At 34.2% G+C, this 22,017-nt stretch overlaps 1 protein-coding gene across 1 annotated transcript in view; it reads right to left on the bottom strand.

Annotated features, from left to right (window-relative positions):
• Window positions 1–22,017, bottom strand: part of sens-2 (zinc finger transcription factor senseless-2) — a 66,049-nt gene that overhangs the window by 18,724 nt on the left and 25,308 nt on the right. The window contains exons 3-4 of the mRNA XM_076135831.1: window positions 9,782–10,424; window positions 9,255–9,436 (exon numbers count right to left, since the gene is read on the bottom strand). Of these exons, the coding sequence (XP_075991946.1) occupies window positions 9,255–9,436; window positions 9,782–10,424 (825 nt within the window). The remainder of the gene's footprint in view (window positions 1–9,254; window positions 9,437–9,781; window positions 10,425–22,017) is intronic.

Raw genomic sequence — 22,017 nt, 5'->3', positions numbered from 1 at the left:
AATCCAATAATAAAAATATGGCCGACTACAATAAATTGACACTCAAGTGCAAGACAATAGTGATAGGGTTGGGCATCGTTTCGCCGGATAACGAGTATTAGTGCAGATCGAGTTATAGTGATGGGAATTTAAGTGCGAGTGTAAGATGGGATGTTGATTGAATGTTGTCGTGTGGTTTTTATAGAAAGTCGGTATAAATTAGTTGGATGTTATAAGTAGTTGTGAAAATGATGATAATACGGATATGACACGTGGATACTGCAGTAATTACCGGTAGAGAGAGAGTCATAGCAAATGTAACAATATAGGTTATACGAATTACAAAACTTGCAATAAATGTTTGAAAAATAGGTTTTTAATTATGCATTACATAAGTGAAAGTGCATTTTTGTTGTTATTTACCTTTTTTAGTTTTGACAAAGCTTAGCATATTAAGAAAGCTCTGTATCATACAACTAACTCATGAAAGCAACGTTATAATTTCAAGAAGTACTGAAAAATTAATTAAATTTACTATTGTTGCAACTTAAAAGCTTGTTCAACTACAAAAGTACTACTACCTACATACGTATATTAATTTTATCATCCCTAAGATTCAATTTATCAAAGACCATCGTCAATATAAATGCGTACGACTCTAAACCACTTCGATTCACACTATAAGGGTTTAATCGCGGTATTACATCTATAAATCTAATATGACAGTTATTGGGGATCGTGGCGGCAGGACAGATCACTGGCTTTGCATAATTCCTCTATAATACTCTATGATATTTGACGCCATGTGCACTCGCGTCATTAGTTCAAGATTATAGTGTAGTACCTGCTTTATTGTAAAATGATTTTTATGCGTTATTATTTTTTAATCCGTTTTCGTAAATGTATTGTAAGCTGTTTGTGAGATGCAAGATGGGAATTTAAAAGAATTACATTGATAAATTATATTTTTGCAAATTGATATGAATTTGTGCTTTGATAAATTTTAAGTCGAGAAGTCCCACTGCTGGGTAAGGATCCCCTCCCGTAATGAAGGTGTCCCGGAGTGAGGCGATGAGTCCACCACGCTGGCAAATTTCGGGTTAGGGATACTTTTTTTTCAGATACATTGTTTTTAAATAAGCTTATTAATTATTAATTAGTTCATATAAGTACAATTAACTATACAACCTTAACGTAAACGCCATATAAGCAAAATATTAGGTTCCCGGTGATCATTAAATTACCAATCAATGTCAATACAACCAAAATTCACTTGTGAAAAGAGTAAAAAAACAATCAACATTTTGACCTAACACGATTTTGTATTATTTCAACAAATGCATCACATTTGTCAGTATTATTTTAACACTCAAATTGCACTCGCTGCGCACAGCACATCACTACCCACGAGCAAACATCTAACTATGGCATTTTGAACCCTTGTAGTATGGAATAGAGTTTAATTTCCTGTAGCGTTGTTTTGTTTTCTTGGCAAGCGTAGGTTTGCTAAAACACTTGGACAACTGGCGCCATTGTCGCACCGGCAAATCAAAACACTCGGAAAGCGCGCGAAGCGAAGCGCTGGCCAATCAAAATACAGATAATTTGATTTTATACCCGCGGCTTGTTTGAAAATCGAATGGAACGTGAGTTTAATTTTTCGTTCTTGATATTTTAATGTTTTTGGAAGACACATGTCGATTATACATATATAGATTTGTGTGGGGGAAATGCAATCACTACGTATTCTTTTATAAAATAGGCTATGTCATGACCGACAGTCACTGAAACTAAATTTATATATTTTTAATTGTAATATTACGCCATACCAGAAGGTATACAAGTAATTATTTAAATATAGGTATTAAAGATATTGGGTATACCCACTTCCGACATATTGACTGCAATATCAATGGTACATTTCAATTTCGGGGACTCCCCGTTTACGGTAAAACGACCAACAAGTGAAAATGAGCCTTGACTATACCTAATACTAAATACATACATAATATCATGCCTTTTATTCTCGAAGGTGTAGGCAGAGGTGAAGGAAATACCCACGTTTTGCCATTAATAATGTTAGTTCCATGAAATAGAGGGCGAGCTTATTACCATATACTACGCTACCAGACTTCGATTAGGTATATTGTTAGGCTGCAAAACTGATATAACGCTGTACCTAAAGCACTTTATAGTGCCTAAAGCTCTTTATAGTGCCTAAAGTGCACTGAGTGCTAATAAGCGTACCTATTGCAACAGTGGCACGTATACGCACTTATGTAGAAACCGTTTATTGTACAAGGAAATTAAAATAATTGCATGACTTTTTGTGATTTATTTATGAACAATAGGAGCGATTTTTATTTACAGATATAAAAAACTATATTTTCTAAACACAATTCTATTAACTACTTATATATAAACACACAATTCTATAGTATAGTATACTATAATTAGAAATCTGATCATTAACCACTACCAAACGGTTTAATCTTGGTCTTATCTCATCATCCTTTGATCGGACAATATTTGAATTGAGCCAATTTTGAATACAATTTTACTTAACAAAATGGACAGTTTAACTTATTTTTAAAACATAAAAATATAACGACGAATCTGTACTAAATAAAATCATTATTATTTTTCCATTCTCTTTGCATTTTTATCAAAATAATCATGTCTTTTTTTCGTTAAAGAACCTCATATGGATGTCTATACAAACATCATCATCATCCCAGTGTAGGATCATGCATCGCAATTATATGTTCACAAACTCCATTAATAAGTAGTAATGGATTTACAACAGGATGTGTGGTGCGGGCGATAACTTTTTTATAAGCAGCCTTGTTAAATAACAATGAATTTAGTTGTGCTTTTAATGAGATATTGTTTTAGTATGGTTTTCATTGTAATGTGTTCGTGCATTAAATCGAATGCAATGGTAGGTTGAAATAATTTTGGATCATTCCGTTCATTTGTTTGGTCGGATTTTTATACAAACTGGTAGCTTTTTGAGGTTAATCATGTGTTGATAAATAGGTATTTTTACCAAGAACCATGTTGTATAAGTTCGTATGGGATTGTAAAGCAAGTTTCCGAGATTTTGGGAATAAAGATACTCCCACTGCAATGTGGAGTAGCGGTAGGATGTTTTATAAACAGGGGTCTGTGCTACAAGCGCATAAATCATGACCAAAACTGACCATTTTCATCTGCATCACTACAAATTAGAATAAAGAACTAATCATTAATATAGCCGAAATTACCCGACGAAATCTGTCGTCCCTTCGGGAGTACTTCGGGGGCGCTCGGGTCGTTCCGTGCGCCCTAGCGTAATCGTGATAATGTGTTTATTGAATTACAGGCGCGTGCGTCGGCCACGCGGCGATCGCTAGATCACTTAAGTGGTTCATCGTTATGAGTGATAGATGGAAGGTGCGGTTTGATTTTACTTGCGGGTAGTTTTAAATTTTAGTAATGGATTTGGTAAAATGTTTGTTGATGTGATTGGATTGGGATTACGTTTTTTGATTGTTTGTACGGTTGGAGTTAAGTTACAGTGGTAATGATGACTTTTGTATCCAACTGTATGAACTTTGAGCTATTGCGCTCAAATATCAAACAAACCAAGTTGCTATTTACAATCGTGTCTACTCCAATGTGATAATCGATATAAAGCGTGCAAGGCGGAAGTTCAAAGTATAAAGTTGTGTGTTTTCTGCTTAACATCTTGGTTTCAAAATTTCATAATGACACCAGTATAACTGAATTCATAAAAATAGGACGTAACAGACAGAAAACTCTCGAATCAATACGAACGAGATCTAAACATGATCTAGACCCAATCAAAACAAAAGGTCAAATCCTACAAAACCTAAAACTCGACTGGACGATTCTTTCTCACAAACAAAACAAGAAAATAAAAGTACAACGATCCTGAGTGAAAATAATGCAGGTGTCGGATTACTGGCTACGAAACGTGGGGCAAAAGAGGGCCGAGGACATTAATTTAATTATCCTCCTCTCTTGGGAGTGTCTAATATTATATGGGAGTGAGGCGACCTCCCGGCATACAAATTCAAGTGTCATTTTTTCGCGTGAGAAAAAAATCTCGCAACTGATTTTTTTTGCTGGCATCCCCTGTGAGATCGTGTTGCGTGTGGAAAAAATATATAATATAAATCTGGTTTGTGATGTCTGGAGTTGATGTTGAGAAGTGAACTTAGTTGTAAGATAAGATAGAATAATATAAGTATAGCAAAAGCTATATGCTCAAGCTCTGTCTTATAAGGTTATATTATAGAGGACTATAAAAGAAAAAGATGTAACTAACGATTTAAGTTTAAAACAGACTAAAGGATTTAAAGAAGTAGTGACATCATTTTCCTTGTTATTTAGTGAATGACATCTGTAGACAACAAATGACAATAATGATGTAATAAATATAATACATATTTGTATTGTATTTAATATTAGTAATTCAACATTACTCACTATTAACCGCAAAACAATTTACTCGTAAATTGAAAATCCCCAATTAATATTGCTATCACACAAACCCGAGTCCTCACATAATTCCATTTTAATAAAACGTTTTAAGGTATTAAAAGAAAACGCCACTAAAATCGAAGGATTCCAAGATCCAGATCCTTAATTAAATCCAAAGCACGTAGCACTCCTTGATTCAGTCCCCCCGGGCAGCGACACCATCCTCACCCTCGGACCCCCCCTTTCCTTATGGACCGCTTAGATTTCCTCCCCCCCAAGTTGTGTGGACGGAATACTTGAAGTCCTGAATCTTGTAAGAAGAATTGGTTTCGAGAGATTGGACAGTTACTTTTATGTTCAGTTTTTGTTTTGTTTCAAATTGTTTGACATTGACTGCGTTTGTGATAAAATTAAGGACTGTTATTTTAGTCGATGTTAATTAAATTATGCCAAAATATTTTAATTGCATCACGTGTTTTGTTTCCTGGTTGTTTTGTAAAACGTGATACGTACTACAACGTAATTAAGAGCACAAACATCTTTTTAACTCCGTTAGTTTAGTGTTTATAAAGAGTGAGTTAGTACTTTGCTATTACGTGTTCATTCATTTGTCGACTGAAGATTTATATTATTGATCTAAGAAAATTAATACAATTTTATTTGTTCACATTGTTCTATTTTTTCTGCTAAAACAGTCTTATTAAAATCGCTTAAAGCAAAAACAATTCTAACAATTATAAAGTCTTTATACAAAGAAAAATCAAGGGCGTTTTTTCTCATTTGCATTCTGCTACAATTTCGACATGAAATTGCTCCTTACGAATCCAATTACACGATAGCAAGCCTCTTTGGACTCTGACGATGTCTCTTTGCTATTTTTGAGTGCGAAAAGGCTTTAAAAAGTAATCAAAGGGGCTGTGAACAGAAGTTAAGAACATTTGGCTCGGCTGAAACAATTATGAAGTGTTTTATGCCTTTCATTTCGTTCTTTGAAATCTTTTTCTGAGAATCTTTTTTCGTTTTAACTGGTTTCTTTTTGTGTAGTCAAGGGTGTATTTTTTTACAAGTTCATCTAAGATTATGTCTATCTAAGATATCTTTTTCGTGAGGTTAATCATCTTGACAGTATTATTGCAATAATGTAAGTTTGTTCAGCACCAAACATACTTACAGGCAGGCATATGAAGTATTCTATTGCGAAAGTTAGGATGTAATACAATTTGAGAAACTTTAAAGGTCACTATTAGCGCAAAAGTTGCTTCCGCGTTCAATTCCGGGCTTTACATTTTAATTGCATTTTAAATGCTATCTCAAACCAAACTAATTTTGCAAATGCTTTTTAAATTCTTCACCGCAAACCGAGCCCGGGGTAGTAATGTAGGCTAAAAAAAGAAAATAAAAACAAAAGAGGCCAGGAAACAGCCGCTGTGTAATTATTTCGAGAGCTAATGTGCCGCTTGTTTATTCCCCGACTAATTAAGAGAAGGAAGAGTTTTAAAAAATACTTCAACTGAGCCTTTGAGTGAATCAAACATTCATGAGATGGAGTGATAGACGGCTAGGTAATTGTATTGCTATTTTTTTATTTTTGTTTTCTTAATCTCGGGAAATGGGTCCGTTATATTTTGATGAGAAAATTACTTTGTTAAGAATTGCATTGAAATGGTAATGGTGTTCCCCAGGGAGCTGCATTAGGTCCTTATTACTTTTACATTATTGTTATATTGTTTCAGTCCATTGTTACACTATGCAATGGAAGTCACATAGCTTAATGTATTCTAGTTCCATGAATAATCAACCTCAATTAATAGCCACTAACTTTAAACTATTAACTCCGAAACTGGCGCTAAATGCAGGTAAGGTTAAACTTCTGGGCCCAATTACAGTCAAATTCACCCAAGTTCTTGAGGTGACAAATCGCGAACCGGTCCTCGACGTTGACTAATCACCCATTTAATTTAGCTGGCGTAATTATAAATAAAATTTCGACGATAAATTGTGTTGGGCGTACATTAATCAAGAAGTTTGGAAGCCGGGACACTGATTAAAATGCCGTTCGGGCAACTATTTGCTAAGTTGATATCGTTAATAATTTATACGTTGAGGGTAGTAGGGTGGATCAGGTGTGAAACGTGGTTTAATTTATTTCAACTTGTGACTAGATGTATTATGCGGGTGATTGTTACATGGAAGGTTACAAGGAAACTTTGTTGATAGCACATCTTTTAGCGCCAGTAACACCAATTATAATAGGTAAGTACCGTATAACAGTTTAACATTTGCAAATAACACATTTTCTTTCAATTTGTCACTTTTATATTTGTAGTCGCAGGTTAAATATCAAAAGCCACTTTATGATATTTAATCTGTTGGCAAATTTTTGTAAAAGCAACTTAGGGCTCTAAATTGATCTTTAAGTTGCTGTGTTGTACTTTGAAAAAAAAGCGAATCTATTTTAAATTTTCACTGGAAAATTTCATATGAAAATTTATTCATCACTATCTGCAGACCACCCTATAGCAGAAACATGTGCCCAATAACTAACCCAACCCTTCTGCTGCATCCCTGTTACTCTTATTGTAAATTATATTGTTCTCTCCCTCGCACTCACTGTCAAAGCCATGAAAACGGCGAATCTATGCGTCTGAATCACAGACTACGGAACCCCCACCCTTATCTTAAATGAACTGGGGAGCACTGTAGGTACTCGCAAGGAGATGTCTTTTTAACTGTAAGGGAAGCTTTTCACTATGTACTTGTGAAACGTAGTGAATTTGAAACTGATCTTATCGTAACGTATCTTTTCTAGACTGAATACTTATTATTTTATGAAATCAATATTATTGTGAGGATGAAATTGTAACCTGCTGTGAGACAAGTGCTTTTTAATAACAGTTGTTGATACATGTTGATATTTTAACAAGCAAGAGAATTGAAGTATTGCTGTTTTTGACATAGACGTTTTCTTTCCTAGGGGTACATTTGAAAAACGCTTGCCAAAAATATTGATTTTAAATTCATAATAGCATGAAATTGAGTGAGGACTACGAAATTAAAAACAATAGAGATTTGTAAGTGTTTTGATCTCCTCAGCAAAGACTCTTGACAGCAAATAAGTCAAAATAAACCATAGAAAACAAGGGTTGGAACTCAACACAAATTAACCAAAATCCAATGACGATAATTCGTAGCAACACTTCCTCACTGACTTACATAATTCAAAGTGTTGTCAAAACATCTTAACAGCCCTTCGCATAATTAATGTAAGACAAGGCGAGAAGCTTGTTTTATAATAATCGCGTAATACTGTGGTTACATTATACCGCTATAGGGTTACACACGGGAGGGGACGACGGGATGTACTTTGCTAAGAATTCGATGTAAATTAGTATCAAAACTTTCAGGTGACTTGAATTACTTTGACGTGAATTTGATAAGTACTGCTCAAAGAAGAGAATTTGTTAAGTAGAATATTTATTGTTTAAAATCGTTTGAAATTTTTATAGTAAAATAAGAATCATGAATGTATCGGATAATCGAAATCAATAAAAAAAAAAATATTTTATATTGCCCAATCAAACAGTGCCTTACTTACTACTATTTACGATTTACGAAATATACAAAGTAATATTAATTAATTATATGAACCTGAAAGCAAACTTATTTCGTTGCTTTTTTAGTACAAAAAGCAATGAAAATGAACCTACTTCCTTATAATAAAAATTAATTTGTTACCTAACCCTGACGTAGCGTTTCATTAAGTTGTATTCATGTCCTTTCCTGTTACGATGCATTCCGAATTATTATAAAATTCCAAATGCATCGTATAACAGGAACAACAACAGGATTTTAATTATTAAAATAGTCGTGTTTATTCATTTTAATTTTGATTTTGTTTTTATATTTTGAGTTCATAATATCACGCCTTTTTCTTGTAGGGATAAGCAGAGACCAAACATTTTTTATATTTATTAGATTTTAATAAGTTTAACTCATTATGTGGTCGATGATCCCATGGGGTTGCACACAATAGAACAGACAAAAAATAATTTAGTTGACAAAATGCACACTTCTGATGAGTCTGTCTGATGATTAGTAGATGGTCTCTAGATAGAAGAATGGACATTACGCTGTACATACATTGTCATAAGTGTATGTACTCTGCCATGCAAATAAAACCTTCAAAACAAAAATCCAGAAATCTTGTTCAACAAAATCCCTCTCAAAATTCTCATCATGCCTAATGTCGTTCAGTTCGTCGACCTTAGCGTTTCAAAGTCTTTTCATGAATGTAAGATGGTGCGGTCTGTTTCCAGTCTCAAACATTTTACTCCGCGCATAAGATTCTCGGGTTTCCCCACAAGTGCTATAGCGATTTCACCTGACCGTTCTCACTTCTGCACTTGATTGTTATGTAAACAATAGTGTTACCTTAAATTAAATATTTACGTTTCAGTAAAGCATTTTATGCTTTGTTTGTGTTTTCGTAGACTGTTACTAGACTATGTATTTTCGGTTCATGATATTATTTGTATATTCTGGGATTTTAGCTGAAAGACGCATTTATTTCCAGTAATAGAGGTAGATACGTTTGAAACTCAGATAGCGGGATATATTCGAGACATTTTTTCAATTAAAATAATCTGTTTTGCTGTGCACACATGGCCATTCGTTAATAAAAAAGGAACTTGCTCTGAATCACTAAGTAAATAAAATAAAGTATTTAAGAGAGCATCGGACCATTCCCTCTTAAATCGTTGAATGTCAAACTTATTAGTAAAACTTACCAGTATGAATATAAGTATGTTTCTTCATGTCAGATTTCTGATGAAACCGTTTCCCACAGTACTGGCACGGGTAGGGTCTGGTGTCCGAATGGATGAGCAGGTGCGTGGAAAGGGTGCTCGACCGCTTGAAGGTCTTACCACATTGTTTGCATTCGAACACTTTTTCTACACTGTGGACAGCCCTAGAACAAAAAAGGAGCGCTGATCATGTATTTCACATTGCAAAACTTATAAATTATTATGCATAGAAAAGTTTAATCCAAATTCTTCTTAAGGCTCGAGACCAAAAGATTATTAATTTCAAACTCAGTTCTTAGTTTCTGGTTTGGTGTAGCTGTGTTTATTACCCAACTGGATATGTCCTATGTTAAAAAAGGTATTTGATTTACGAGTCGTTGCGTCATTTTCTGGCGCTAAGGCGAAATATTTACGATTGCAATTAGCTAATCAAGGTTTTGCAAACATCAATAGAAATCTTACAATCTTATCAAATTTTATAGACATCCATAAAGTATTATAGATCTTACCTATGTTGACTGAGACTGATCTCATGTCCAAAAGTCTTGCTGCATAGCTCACAAGCAAACGGCCGCTTGCCATTATGGGACCTTCTGGCATGTACTTCCAATCCATGAGGGGTACTGAACATTTTTTCACATTTTACACAAGAGTACACGTCTCCTATTGGTAACGGTCTTGGGAGAGGTCCAGGGGCACCGAGAACAGCTGCCCGAAGTCTCAACAGTTCAGGACCGGCAGCTTGTACAGCGTGAAGGTATAAGTTACTGTATCCAGGCCATACAGGGAGACCTAAGCTGCCAGCGTCTCGTAGAAACTCCGCGAAAGGTGAAGGGGGGTATAAGAAAGGTCTTTGTGGTTGAGCTCGTGGTGCATCAGGTCTCAGTAAAGCGCTGACGGAAAAAGCTTCTGATCTTTTAGGTGGGGGCGAAGTATCTGGGGGTCTTCTGGGAGACGATGGAGGAGAATCCACTTCGAGTTCAGGGGAAGAAGAACGAACAGATCTTGGGGATTGTGGTGATGGTGCCCAGCAGGGACTACCGCAGCGTGATGCTGGAGATACACCTTCAGGTCTTGGCTCTTGGTGGGGTTCTTCTTCTTCTTCTTCTGGTCTTTCGCTGACTAAACGGTTGATACCGAATTTGATTTCCTCTGTGGACAAACAGATCTTTATTTAATACGTTCACAAAAAGTTATCTTACTCTAGTTATTGTCTAATTCGTGACATCAGTTTGCATTTGAAAGCCACATCCTTAACTGTTATCAGTTAAAGTTTTATCGTTGGCAGATTTTTATGATGAAAGGAAAATTTTAAGTGCAAATAAAATCCTTCTTTATCCGTATCAGTTCATTCGCTCCTGAAATCATCTTACCTACTATATTGTGCAATACATCTTCCGTGAATTTAACAAAAATAAAGCCGTATCAACTCAAGCACCATGATAGTAGATAGTAATTTGAAGAGTTAGATTACCATAGATTGTTTAACTTTGCATTCAAATACGTCATCCCCAGTTATTCTATGATTTTAGATATAAAAAATGTCTATTCTCTGTGTTATAAATCAGCACTCCATATGTTAAAACAGCCCTTACTTTCCTCACACATTACGTCAATACAAATTTATTCAAAACCATTGCAGCGACAAAACGCAGCCTCATCGTCAACGCAAACAATACTCTATTCTAACCCTACAATTGTTTGGGTCATAAAGAGCCCTACGCGCAGGTGCCACACTTGTCGCTCGAACGAAATGGGCCGTATCATGTCCCTGTAGCAAATTGACTTTCATCTCTCCAACCCTCAAAGCCCAACCCCCGTAATTAACACGTCGGGTCGTTTCGACCCCAATCTTTTTTACAATTCACTAATCCGCGGGCGCGACTAAACGCAACTATTGTTGTTCAGTTTTGTTTGATGTATTGTTGCTGTTTGATTAAGGATTTGGAAGGTTATTCGGTGATGTTTAGTTTCGTTTAAATGTAGATCTTGAATAGTAACTAAAATGAATGATATCAGTACAATTAAGTTATTATTATTATGCTCCTATTATTCAATTCCTGCGTTAAAAATATCTTCAGGACAGCAGCCAAAAACTATCTTACAAACAACTTTGTTTATGACTTAGTATGAAGTGGAACTAGTTTAGGTACATTTAAGAAAAACAACAGTCCTGCAAGAGTTATTTTTTTCTGGATTATTTAAACGAAGTTGTGTCAGTGTTTGAAAAGAGCCTGTTTAGGGTCAATACACTCTACGACTAAAATTAGAAAGCGATCAAACTAAGATGTCTCCTTGACCTTTTAAACTCTAGTTATGATATATTTAGAACTAAAAATGGAAAAAGGGAAACTACAGATGTCCCACGAAATATACTTCATACATCATCAACTAGCCATCAACACTTCTGTCCAAAAACAAACATCCATCTCGAGACGAGACAAGCTTCGCTAATGAAGAGCGACCCCCATCTGAAACGCAGCAGCTGTCGGCATTTGGAGCGGAACCAATCGGGAAACATCGGGGCACATCGGCAAAATTCGCCGATGACTTGTCCCCTCGCACGCGCGGGTCTCTTTTCACAATACCCAGCGTTTAAGGGTTACTTTCGAACACTTGTTTGTTTGTTCCTTACCCTATAGTATTTATTACATATTAATGGTTATTTAGATTCATTGTTCGGGCACAGTATGCTCGAATTTATAGCGTCGCCAAATATTGAATGCGACCCTCTGAATTGTGAAGGCGTTGTATTGTTGTCCTCGTAATTATGTGATATAATTTCGGGCTTTGATTTATAATTGTAATAATCATTACGGTCATGCCTTTGTGCTTACTTACTGTTATTTTTATTTGTTTGATTTTTGTTGTTGTTATTATACAACTGTGAAAAATGAATGTCCAGTTTATTTTTTCTTTGATATCAATGTTGTTTAAAGAAGTTAAAAAGGTATGTGATTGCATATCTTATTTTATGGTGTGATAGGTACATTGAAATCTATTCCATTACTAAAAAATACCGCAAGAGTTAGTGCTAGAGATATTGACAAACAATTACGATAAATAGCTTAAGAAACTACCAATCCTGTACGTCAAACAAACAAAAATTGTTGTTAAAAATAACTCATCAAAAGTATCCAAAAAAAGGAAACCGAAAAACCTAGAGCTATCAACTTTACAAACCCACGAACGTCAAACTTATTAACCCTTTTTTGATCTTAAAACACAAGACAAATACAACGGCAATCGAGTTAGAACATTTTAAAAATTGGATTACAAGTCCGTCTGCTTTTTTTAAAGTCAAACAGTGCATTAGCATCATTAACGTCTGCCTATGCAGCCTTAATGCAATTTTAATTATAAAAGGCGCGGCCTGGCTAATTGCCGGCAATGCATTCTGATTGCCATTTTTCCAAGAGCTTTTAACAAATTAAAAATATTGCACGTGCGATTTATGTGGTTTTTGTAATTTTATTAGGTTTGATGGATTGTTGTGACAATGAAGTGGATTCTAATTAGAAGTGCTAATCTAGATTTTAAAATGTGTTATGTGTAGTTTTTTTTATAATAGTGGGTATAAAAATTAATAAAGGGTGTACTTTTTATAAAATTCTATTTAAGTGTCCTGTCATTAGATAAATAAAGTCCCCTTCTGTTACGTTTCCATTCAGTCAGTTTCCATACTGCTTTTTTTTACTGTAGGAACTTAATTTTTCTAAAAAATGGACCTTTTTTTATTTTCTATAGTTTACTCGCAATGTCTTTAAAACTTCTGCTTTCTTGTACTTTTCTATGCAACATTATATCGAATCATAAACCCACTTTGACGTCAAATGTCATTTTCTATTGTATTTCAAACTATTACTCAAATTTTCACAACGATACAGTTCAATATAAATTTTAAATGAGTGCATGTTAAATGCATAATTAAGTCCTTCTTATCAATAAATTGATTTTATTAATGAATCGTCAAGCATCCGCAATCACTGGCGTAACAGTGATATCATCACATTCATTAATTTCTAATTATATGTAATCCTTACAGAACAAGGATTAGCATTTCTATAACTATTGTAATCTTTTGTGCTATCTGATTATTATTAAGATTACTTTATATTGTAATCATTGTAAAATTTGCAAGAATTTGCAACCAAATAATATTAGCATTTGTCGGGTTTTTTAGCAATATTTTAGATGGACTTGATCAGCATGGGGACATTTGCCTATGAGTTATTCATAAACAGTTTAAATTAATTTTGAAAAAAACATTGATTATGGCGTATGTCCAGAATACCTTTAAAATTTATAAGAGATTCGTCATTTCATATTACTTAATGCCATTTTACCTATCAAAAATTAACTTTGGAAATAATTTCGAGTTCTTCACTTACATTTAATTTATCACAATTTAATATTCAACTAAAGTCATCTGGCCATATAATATCAGCCCTTAACAACCACAAATTATGTTCTAAACACATGGTAATTAAATACCAATTGATCTAAAAATGCAAGGTCACGATAGTATAATTAATCAAGATACAGACTCAATGAAACTAAATCATACGGGGAGCGTGGCGTATTTACAAATTTTAATACACTGCGGGCCGATTGGACCCCACGTGCGAATTCTAGGGTTGATTTATTGAAAAATATATTAAAATATAGCTTGAATAAGTACTTTTAATTAGATCTAGCTCTGTGGAGAAAGGTATTCAAGTTAGATGGAGAAGAGGACTTGATAATAACTATTTATTTATTTATTTTGTATTTTCCACAGTTGTTTCTACATATTTTTCTCAACGTAAAATGATGTTTTGGTGATAATTTCAAAATTATATTGAATAAGTATTTATCTACAAAAAATATTTAACTGCTCAGCGTTTAAACTTTAAAGAAAAGACAATAATGTCAAAATAATAAGATATGAATGAATAGGTTTTTTAGTCTTTAAAATTATTGCTTCTAAAGATTAAAGTTTTGTAAAAATCTGACTGGCACGCCAAATATACATTTTCCGCGGTTACAAGTAAGTCTGTACCTAGTAGTAACACTACTTAAGTAGTAATGCTACTAGAAATCACTAAAATGAGTCACGTGTGTACTAATCACCCAATCTTGGTCCAAACAGATAAATGACTATACCTTTATCTTGTTCTGATAACAGCGGCTGTTTGCCACACAATAAAATAATAAACACGTTATTTACAATACTTTTGATATTGATTTTGAATAGATTAAATGATTGACTTTGCTTGTAAAATTTGGTACCTAAAGCTTTGTGCTTATCTAGAAACTCCGTACGCGTAGCACAGACAAGGATGTTTAATACATTAATCGAAATGTCCCATTCATCAACTTCTAATAAACCGATCAATCAATCAGTCTTTCTTCCAACTATATTGGAGTCGGCTTCCAGAATCACCGGATGCAGCTGAATATCAGTATTTTACATGGAGCGACTGCCTATCGAACCTCCTCAACCTAGTTACCTGGGATATAACACTATACCCTTCGGTAAGACTGGTTGTCAGACTTTCAAGCTTCTGACTCTGGTCACGACTGTCAAAGATTTTTGGAATCACTGCCTTGACACACAATTTAACATACCTTTCGAAACACGGAAGTAATTGGTCTGTATAACTTGGCCACCGATCCACAGACCGATCTCGGCAAGCGTAGCTTAACTTGAGAGATCGATCCGTTTGTTTAAGCCACGAGTTCCAACACAATATTATTTATTACTCATTGAACATCAAAGCAATGATATCATTCATCAACGTCACCTCTATCCTGTGTAATCTGAAATCTATGCGTAATCCAATCATAAGAATTCCATATGCATTGGATCAGTTATGTGATCGCTTCTTATACATATGACGAACATAATACCTTGAATCTTTATAAATAACGTTTTATTATATTGCGTTCTGATGCTCAAAGATCTACACATACGATTATTTTATAAGCCGTTTAATTATTGGACGGCAAATTAATTGTGAATTTTAACAAATTTAATGATTTAAAGTCGTTTTCATAAATGTTAGGAAAACCGATCATGTCTAATTTCACATGATTATTAAATTATTTATTACACGAACGAATAGTTGACTTTAACGTGCTATCTCTGAAAGCATATTGGTTCAAATTAGAACAGTAAAATTCCTTTAACCTAGAGTACCATAGGCCACCTTTTTTATCTTGAGTTTTATGTGAATGAAATCGTGGGGGTTGGCAAATTAAATAAATTATTTCCTATCAATGAGTACCATTGACCTCTAAAGCACATTAAGCTATCAATCTGCTATTATTTATCAACATATAGTTCTTTAGTGAGCCAAAACACGTGCGAAGATTTTCCGTTACTTCATTCTACGACAAAATATGTATAAATCAAATGTTATCATTCCCTTTTAATACCTTTTATCAATCGTAATAATATGATTTTAATACCCTTTATCGATTTCGATAAAATAATCAATGATTTGGAACTCTTGAGTAATTATATTTTAGTTGGCGCAGTCAAGTTTTTGAAAGGTTTCATCATCGACAAAATAGTCTTTGATTAGACAAGACAATAAAGACTCGGACTAATCCAGTAATCCTAAATTCTAGTAAGAAAGCAAGCAATAAGCCTAATTGTGCTGAACCATATTTTATTGATTTATGTTAAAGATATTTATAGCTTCTTATTTCTTTTATTAGTTCGTATTTAAATAATGGCCCTGTATTAACAGCTACTGGGTATAACATGTCCAAAATACAGTAAATTACTGAAATGTCTTAACTATGTGATACAAAAATATAAATATGAAGCAAAACGGGCAATTTTAAAAAAGTCCGATGTAAAAAATGCAAATTTTCATACTTTTGAATCACGCTTTTCAGTATGTTCAAAGACAAAATCAATATGGTAACCTTCTGTATCACAAACAGCAGAAAAAGTCGATGTCAAATTGTATAATATATTATAGTCGCGATACCTTCAATAGTTTTCAACATCTAGTTTCCTTATAAAACTATTTATCACCCAAAAACCTCCGATCATGACGGAGGTATACGTAACATTAAAAAATCATTATTTTATCGCAAAACCTCGGGCCTAATCTTGTTGGATTTGTTGTAGTAATCCATTTCGGCGTGGATTACACTAATCAAAGTTATAACACGAAGGACTGATTACGTGTATAAAAAACTAGTTATTGCCCGCGACTCCGCCCGACTCGTCACCAACCTGCCTTATAGCTGTTTACGACAAAACCACTGGCGATAACTAGTTTTTCTATAACCTTATTTCTCTATAATATAGCTTTTCAGCCAATTCTCAGCTACGGCGATCAGTTCAATTGAAACAAGCCAACTACGCAGCATTTTGTTTATACTCGTAATGTAATACACCTGTACACTCTCTATTCCATCATTCTCATTGTCCGGTGGAAACGGTTAATTGACACAAACGGTGAGGGGAATTTTTTTTGATATCTGAGCTATAAGACTACCAAATTCCATCAAAAACCGTTCAGTAGTTTTGTCACAATTCTTAGGTAAACTGTCTATTACATTACAATAATAATTCAGCAGATAGCCGACTATTCAGTGAGAGGAAAATTTTATGATATCTAGGCTATAAGACTGCCAAGTTCCATCGATATCTGTCCAGTAGTTTTGGCGTTTAGTAGCGCGTAAGTTGTAACGAACACCCAAACTATCCCATTCATTTTAGTATAGATTATTTATTGATTCCAATTTTATCTTTACGGTTTTGTTTTTACGAATATATTTCAACCTTCGTTATAGCGCTTATATTGTCAATGTCAGTTACAAAGCTTGGTTTATTGATTGTTTATGTTACGTGTGTGATAATGAGATTTTTGTGGTGACGAATCGGTCGCGCGATTTTCTTCAATGAATGCGCCGCTTAAGTTTGTGTGTCTGAATGTAGCAACGAGCCCCAGAAGGCGAAGAAGTAACACAAGAATTTAGACAAGGTCTTTAGGAATGGAAGGACGGTGACATTGTTACGTCTCTATTATCCAAACTTCTTATTTTTATGAACATTGACTAGCACTCCTAGCATTTAAAAAAGCGTCTATTTCTAATTTTATTGCTGATTTTTCTCCCGAAATGAGAGAGGGGTTAGAAAGAGTCGACTGGAGCTAGAACACATATATATGTAGTTATTTTAAACATTTCATTATAATTTGTCCAGTCGAAGGTTATACGTAATAACGTATATATTGATTTCCTATAGGATTAATAAATCCTATAGGAAATCAATACAGAGAAGCTTATAATAATAAGACCTCCTACACACAATCAATTAAGCAGTATCTACTGCGTCCAATTTAATTCTACCAGGTGGCTAATCTGTAGGTATGTAGGATTAGACCATCGCAACAAACAGATATAAAGTTGTCTTTTTTCTTCCAGTCATCATGACAGTAACGAGGACAATAAATTATGTAACATGTGTAAGACATTTTAGAAAATAATCGTGACTAATCATAAATGGTGATCTTTGTTCCATGAATTCATTTTTCTATTTGCCTAGTAAAAGAGATTAGTGAAATAGTAATAAAATTTGTAAATATGATCAGTATTTTGCACATAAAATGAATATATAATATAAAGACCCGCGGGGCTTCTACCACGTTCAAAATTCTAAAACCTATTTTAACAACTTAGCAAAGCCTATACTTAATTTCGGGTGTTCGACTATCTCCATGATAGTTTTCGTTAAAAAGAGTTAAGTGATTTAGTTGTGAGAGCATAATAGACACACTTCCGCATTATAATAGTAGTAAGTATGCTATCTAAAAAAATATTTTGAACCCTATCATTTGGAACCCTACTTCCAAATTTTGCTAATCATCTGCATCTACAAAAATACTCAATCCCTTATTTACTTAAAGGTTTCCGAAAAAAATCCAAAATACACAGATAATATTTATCCACAGTGACGTATGATAACTTTGCAAAATGCCGGGCGTGGCTTAATCCTATACGATATAGTTCTTGTGATCGTTCCGCAACATCTGATTAGTCATTTTATCTTGGAGTCAGTTTTGACACGGCTTACGCTGTGACGTGGTGCCTACGTGTAATCTTGTGTTTTCTGGGCTATTTTTATGTAATGCCTATTTTACTACGCGTAGCTAAATAGAAAGACCTATGTTTTAACCACATTATGTACAAATAATTATAATATTTTTTAGGCAAATAATGTAAAAAATATTGACATCAATAAACCTTGTTGTATTCGAAGGTGAGGTGTATAAATGACACCAATTCTGATTTTCGAACGAAGCAGAAACAATATTTGACTTTTACTGTGGGCCTCATGCAATTTAGGGCCAGCCTATGGCCAGAATTCGGGCTACTGTTGAGGACTTTCGTAGAGAAAAAGTAAAATCCAATAACATTTCACCAAGATCAGATTTGACCCCGGGAATTACGATTTGTGTTAAACCACTTTATAAACTACCAGTATGTAAAATTTCATTATAATCCATTCAGTAAGTTTAGCGTGAGCGTGGTTAAGTAACAGACAAGCATTTAAACTTAGATAGGCATTCATAATAATTTTAGATTAATACAAAATACTATAAAAATTTTAGTACAAAATACAATTCACTGACTTTTTTAATTTTTGCACTCGTGAGTACACAAAATTGTGTTAAAAAAAGTTATAGCATTACAATTTTATCAATGGATTAATTGTTTCCGGCTTTATTTTGTTATATCATTCAGGTGTACCATTGAATAACATACGCACATTATGTTTTATAACAATATAATAACTACATATATAATGTGCCACGCAGTCTCTCTTGCGCTGATATTGGTAAATCTGCGTGATGGCTCCCGCAGGTGGTAGAAAAATTCTAGGTACCCTATACCCTTAGCCGTCGTCGTAAATGTAATCTAAAACATAAGTAAGCATATATTTAGACTTTGAGCCTTTGTACGATTCAATAAACAAATTTGCTATAGAATTTAAGTAGGCTTATGGATTATAAAATAGTAACGATTATGCCTAATCACTTGCTTACAAATATTCGACTGAATGATTAATTAGACAAATAGGCATAATATAAGCCACCTGCTATAAGAAGTTTTTGTACGTACAGTTCTTGATGTAAAACAGTGTCAACCAACTTTAGACAGCGTGATAGAATAAAAGCCTAATGGCCGACCAGTGCACGAGAAGTCTATAATTGTGCATTCTTGCTGATTATCCGTTACACTCATATTGCTATAACGCTAAACCGATTTTTTTAATATGATATTTAACAAAGTAAAAAACAAAATACTGTTGTAGACTCGAGATTTAAATTTATTTAATAGTCGAGTGATACTGATTTCAATACTATCTCTACAAGATATGTAAACAAAAAAGTAACATACAAAATGTCCATTGAAACAATTTCTGAGTACCATAATCAATTTCTATGTACACCTTCGCGGTTATCAGATTGACCCCGCTATCTGCGCGGTGCCTTTGTACGCGTTACGATTTCTCCTCTTTTCTACGAATTATTTGCTGAAACAATAGGACGTTTCATATTTGTGATGCATAACAACATCTAAGTGCAGTTAACACAACACAGAAATTTCAACTCTAGAGCGACTAATTTAAGGTGGAGTTTTGAATGTCGAAACTGGGTGTGTATGTTTATTTGTCTGTAAATGTTGACGAAATCTCAAAGACACCGCTTTTTTGAGATTAAACTGTCGTTTGATAATTGCCAGTCAACAAAGAAGAGATTTGTGATGTAGTGTCGAGTTTTTGGCCATGTGTGATTGAGGTTAGGTCTACAAACTTAATGCTGGTAGTAAAAGATGGTGAACAAATATCGCTAATTCGCCTTTTGAGGTTTATGCGGGCAAATAAACTGTTTGTTAATCTAGTCGTGTTTTAGAAATCTAGGTGTGTACTTGTACATTGAGGAATTTTGACCAGTTTAGGATCAGTTACATTTGTAAAAAGTCTGCAATTACAGTTGAAGAAGGAAATATTTGTAAAAATTAATGAAAAGAGCTAAATCGTATTGCAGTTGTATTTAGGCGAGCTTTGACAGCATAGTTGTAGTACTGTTAATGTTTTTCTTTATGATATAACATTTTAAAATGAAGAAAGCTGTCATGACAATAAAACGGTACTGTAGTGTCATAATTTCCACATTTTGTATGTTAAATTTTTTGTCAGTCTCGTGCTTAGAGAGGGATTATAAGGGAAGGTTCATATGTGACGGAAGATGCGTCGGGCGTAACTTAATTTGTATGGGCTTCGCACCGACGCATCATCGGTTGAGTGTGAACGGTCGAGTGTTTTTCTATACATTTGTCGCATGCACGACTAAATATAATTAAAATATTCATCAAGCTCTATACAACCCCCGCAATAACAAACAAGCGAATACCAAATCCTTATCCATTCAAAATCCAAATGACGCAAAAACCAAATAGACATAAACAATAACATTCAAAAGTCACGCCACAGAGGTTAAGACTTGGCCGGACTTGGCAAACACGGTGAATAATAGTGTAAACAATGGCCAAGCGGTGCCGTGACCAGGACTTGGCAAATATTGACGCGTATACCTGGCACGAATGTTACTCTTTGATTGATCGAGCATGTACTTAACTTGCCCTTTTTGTCATTTCAAATAGGGCTCTATGTTTTTAAACTGTAGAAGCGTAAACTAATCACAAATAAGTTATTTTTGTAGAAGAAGAGGGCTCTTTCAATTGTATTGCTTTCCTTTGAAGCACTGGTTTGATGCTAGGTTTAATCGGACTAAAGCAAAAGAGCTTTGAACGCAATATGCTAAGATATTACCTTAGCATATTGCGTTCAAAGCTCTTTTGCTTATTAAATAAACTCATCATTTATTTCATGGCATCCAAACTGCTGGATTTCTATCTTCCAACGATTTGTGTAGTTCCATCGCCACCTGTATAAATGATCTATCAATGCCTATACAAATGATACAACAGAAAGATGTTGCCTTCATTAAAGTTCTTTGTGAATAAAACTTTAAAATCAATGTTACTTTATATTATTTCATAAGCAAAATAAAGTTTTAATAGGTAAGCGTTCTGTGATGGATTGACAAAGAGATGGATTGATTATTTTTTTGACTGCAAAGGTCTACGCAAAATTGTTTGATGTTCTCATTTTTAGTCTTATACTTTTTGTGTAGTTTTAATACTTTTCCTCGAGCTTTTCATATCTCCTCTCTATAATAAACTACAAATCAAAGATAGTTCACCGACAGTGATACAATGAAATAAGTATTATATTGAATATTTAGACGGTCACATACAAATCGTTCGGTGTAACGTTATCTTGTTCAACATTAATGTTTGCCTACCACGGTACACATGTCCAAAACGGATTTACAACGCCGAGACAACTTGTACCGTCTGCAGATAATGTGTCAGTTATTTATTTATTTGCTTTAAAAAAGACATCTTCCCATCCCGGACACAAAGTATAACCAGACACGAAGCAACTATTTGTGGATCGCACAAATAATAATGGTCCCGTGTGGGCATCGAACCCACGACCCACCAACGCAAAGGTAGTGGCGGGGCGACTACCTAAATCATTGCTCCATGCAGGCTGTCGACATATTTTAAAATCTTATGAGGTCTATCCTATGAGGGGATGAGGTTCTTTTTCATTTTTTCTAACGACTAAGCCGTGGTGACAATACAACTACATATAAACACGATATAA

This window comes from Anticarsia gemmatalis, chromosome 3 (genome assembly GCF_050436995.1).
Source record: "Anticarsia gemmatalis isolate Benzon Research Colony breed Stoneville strain chromosome 3, ilAntGemm2 primary, whole genome shotgun sequence".
Lineage (NCBI taxonomy): Eukaryota > Metazoa > Arthropoda > Insecta > Lepidoptera > Erebidae > Anticarsia > Anticarsia gemmatalis.
The sequence above is the reverse complement of the archived record's forward strand: the minus strand, read 5'-3'. Positions and strand labels throughout refer to the sequence as shown.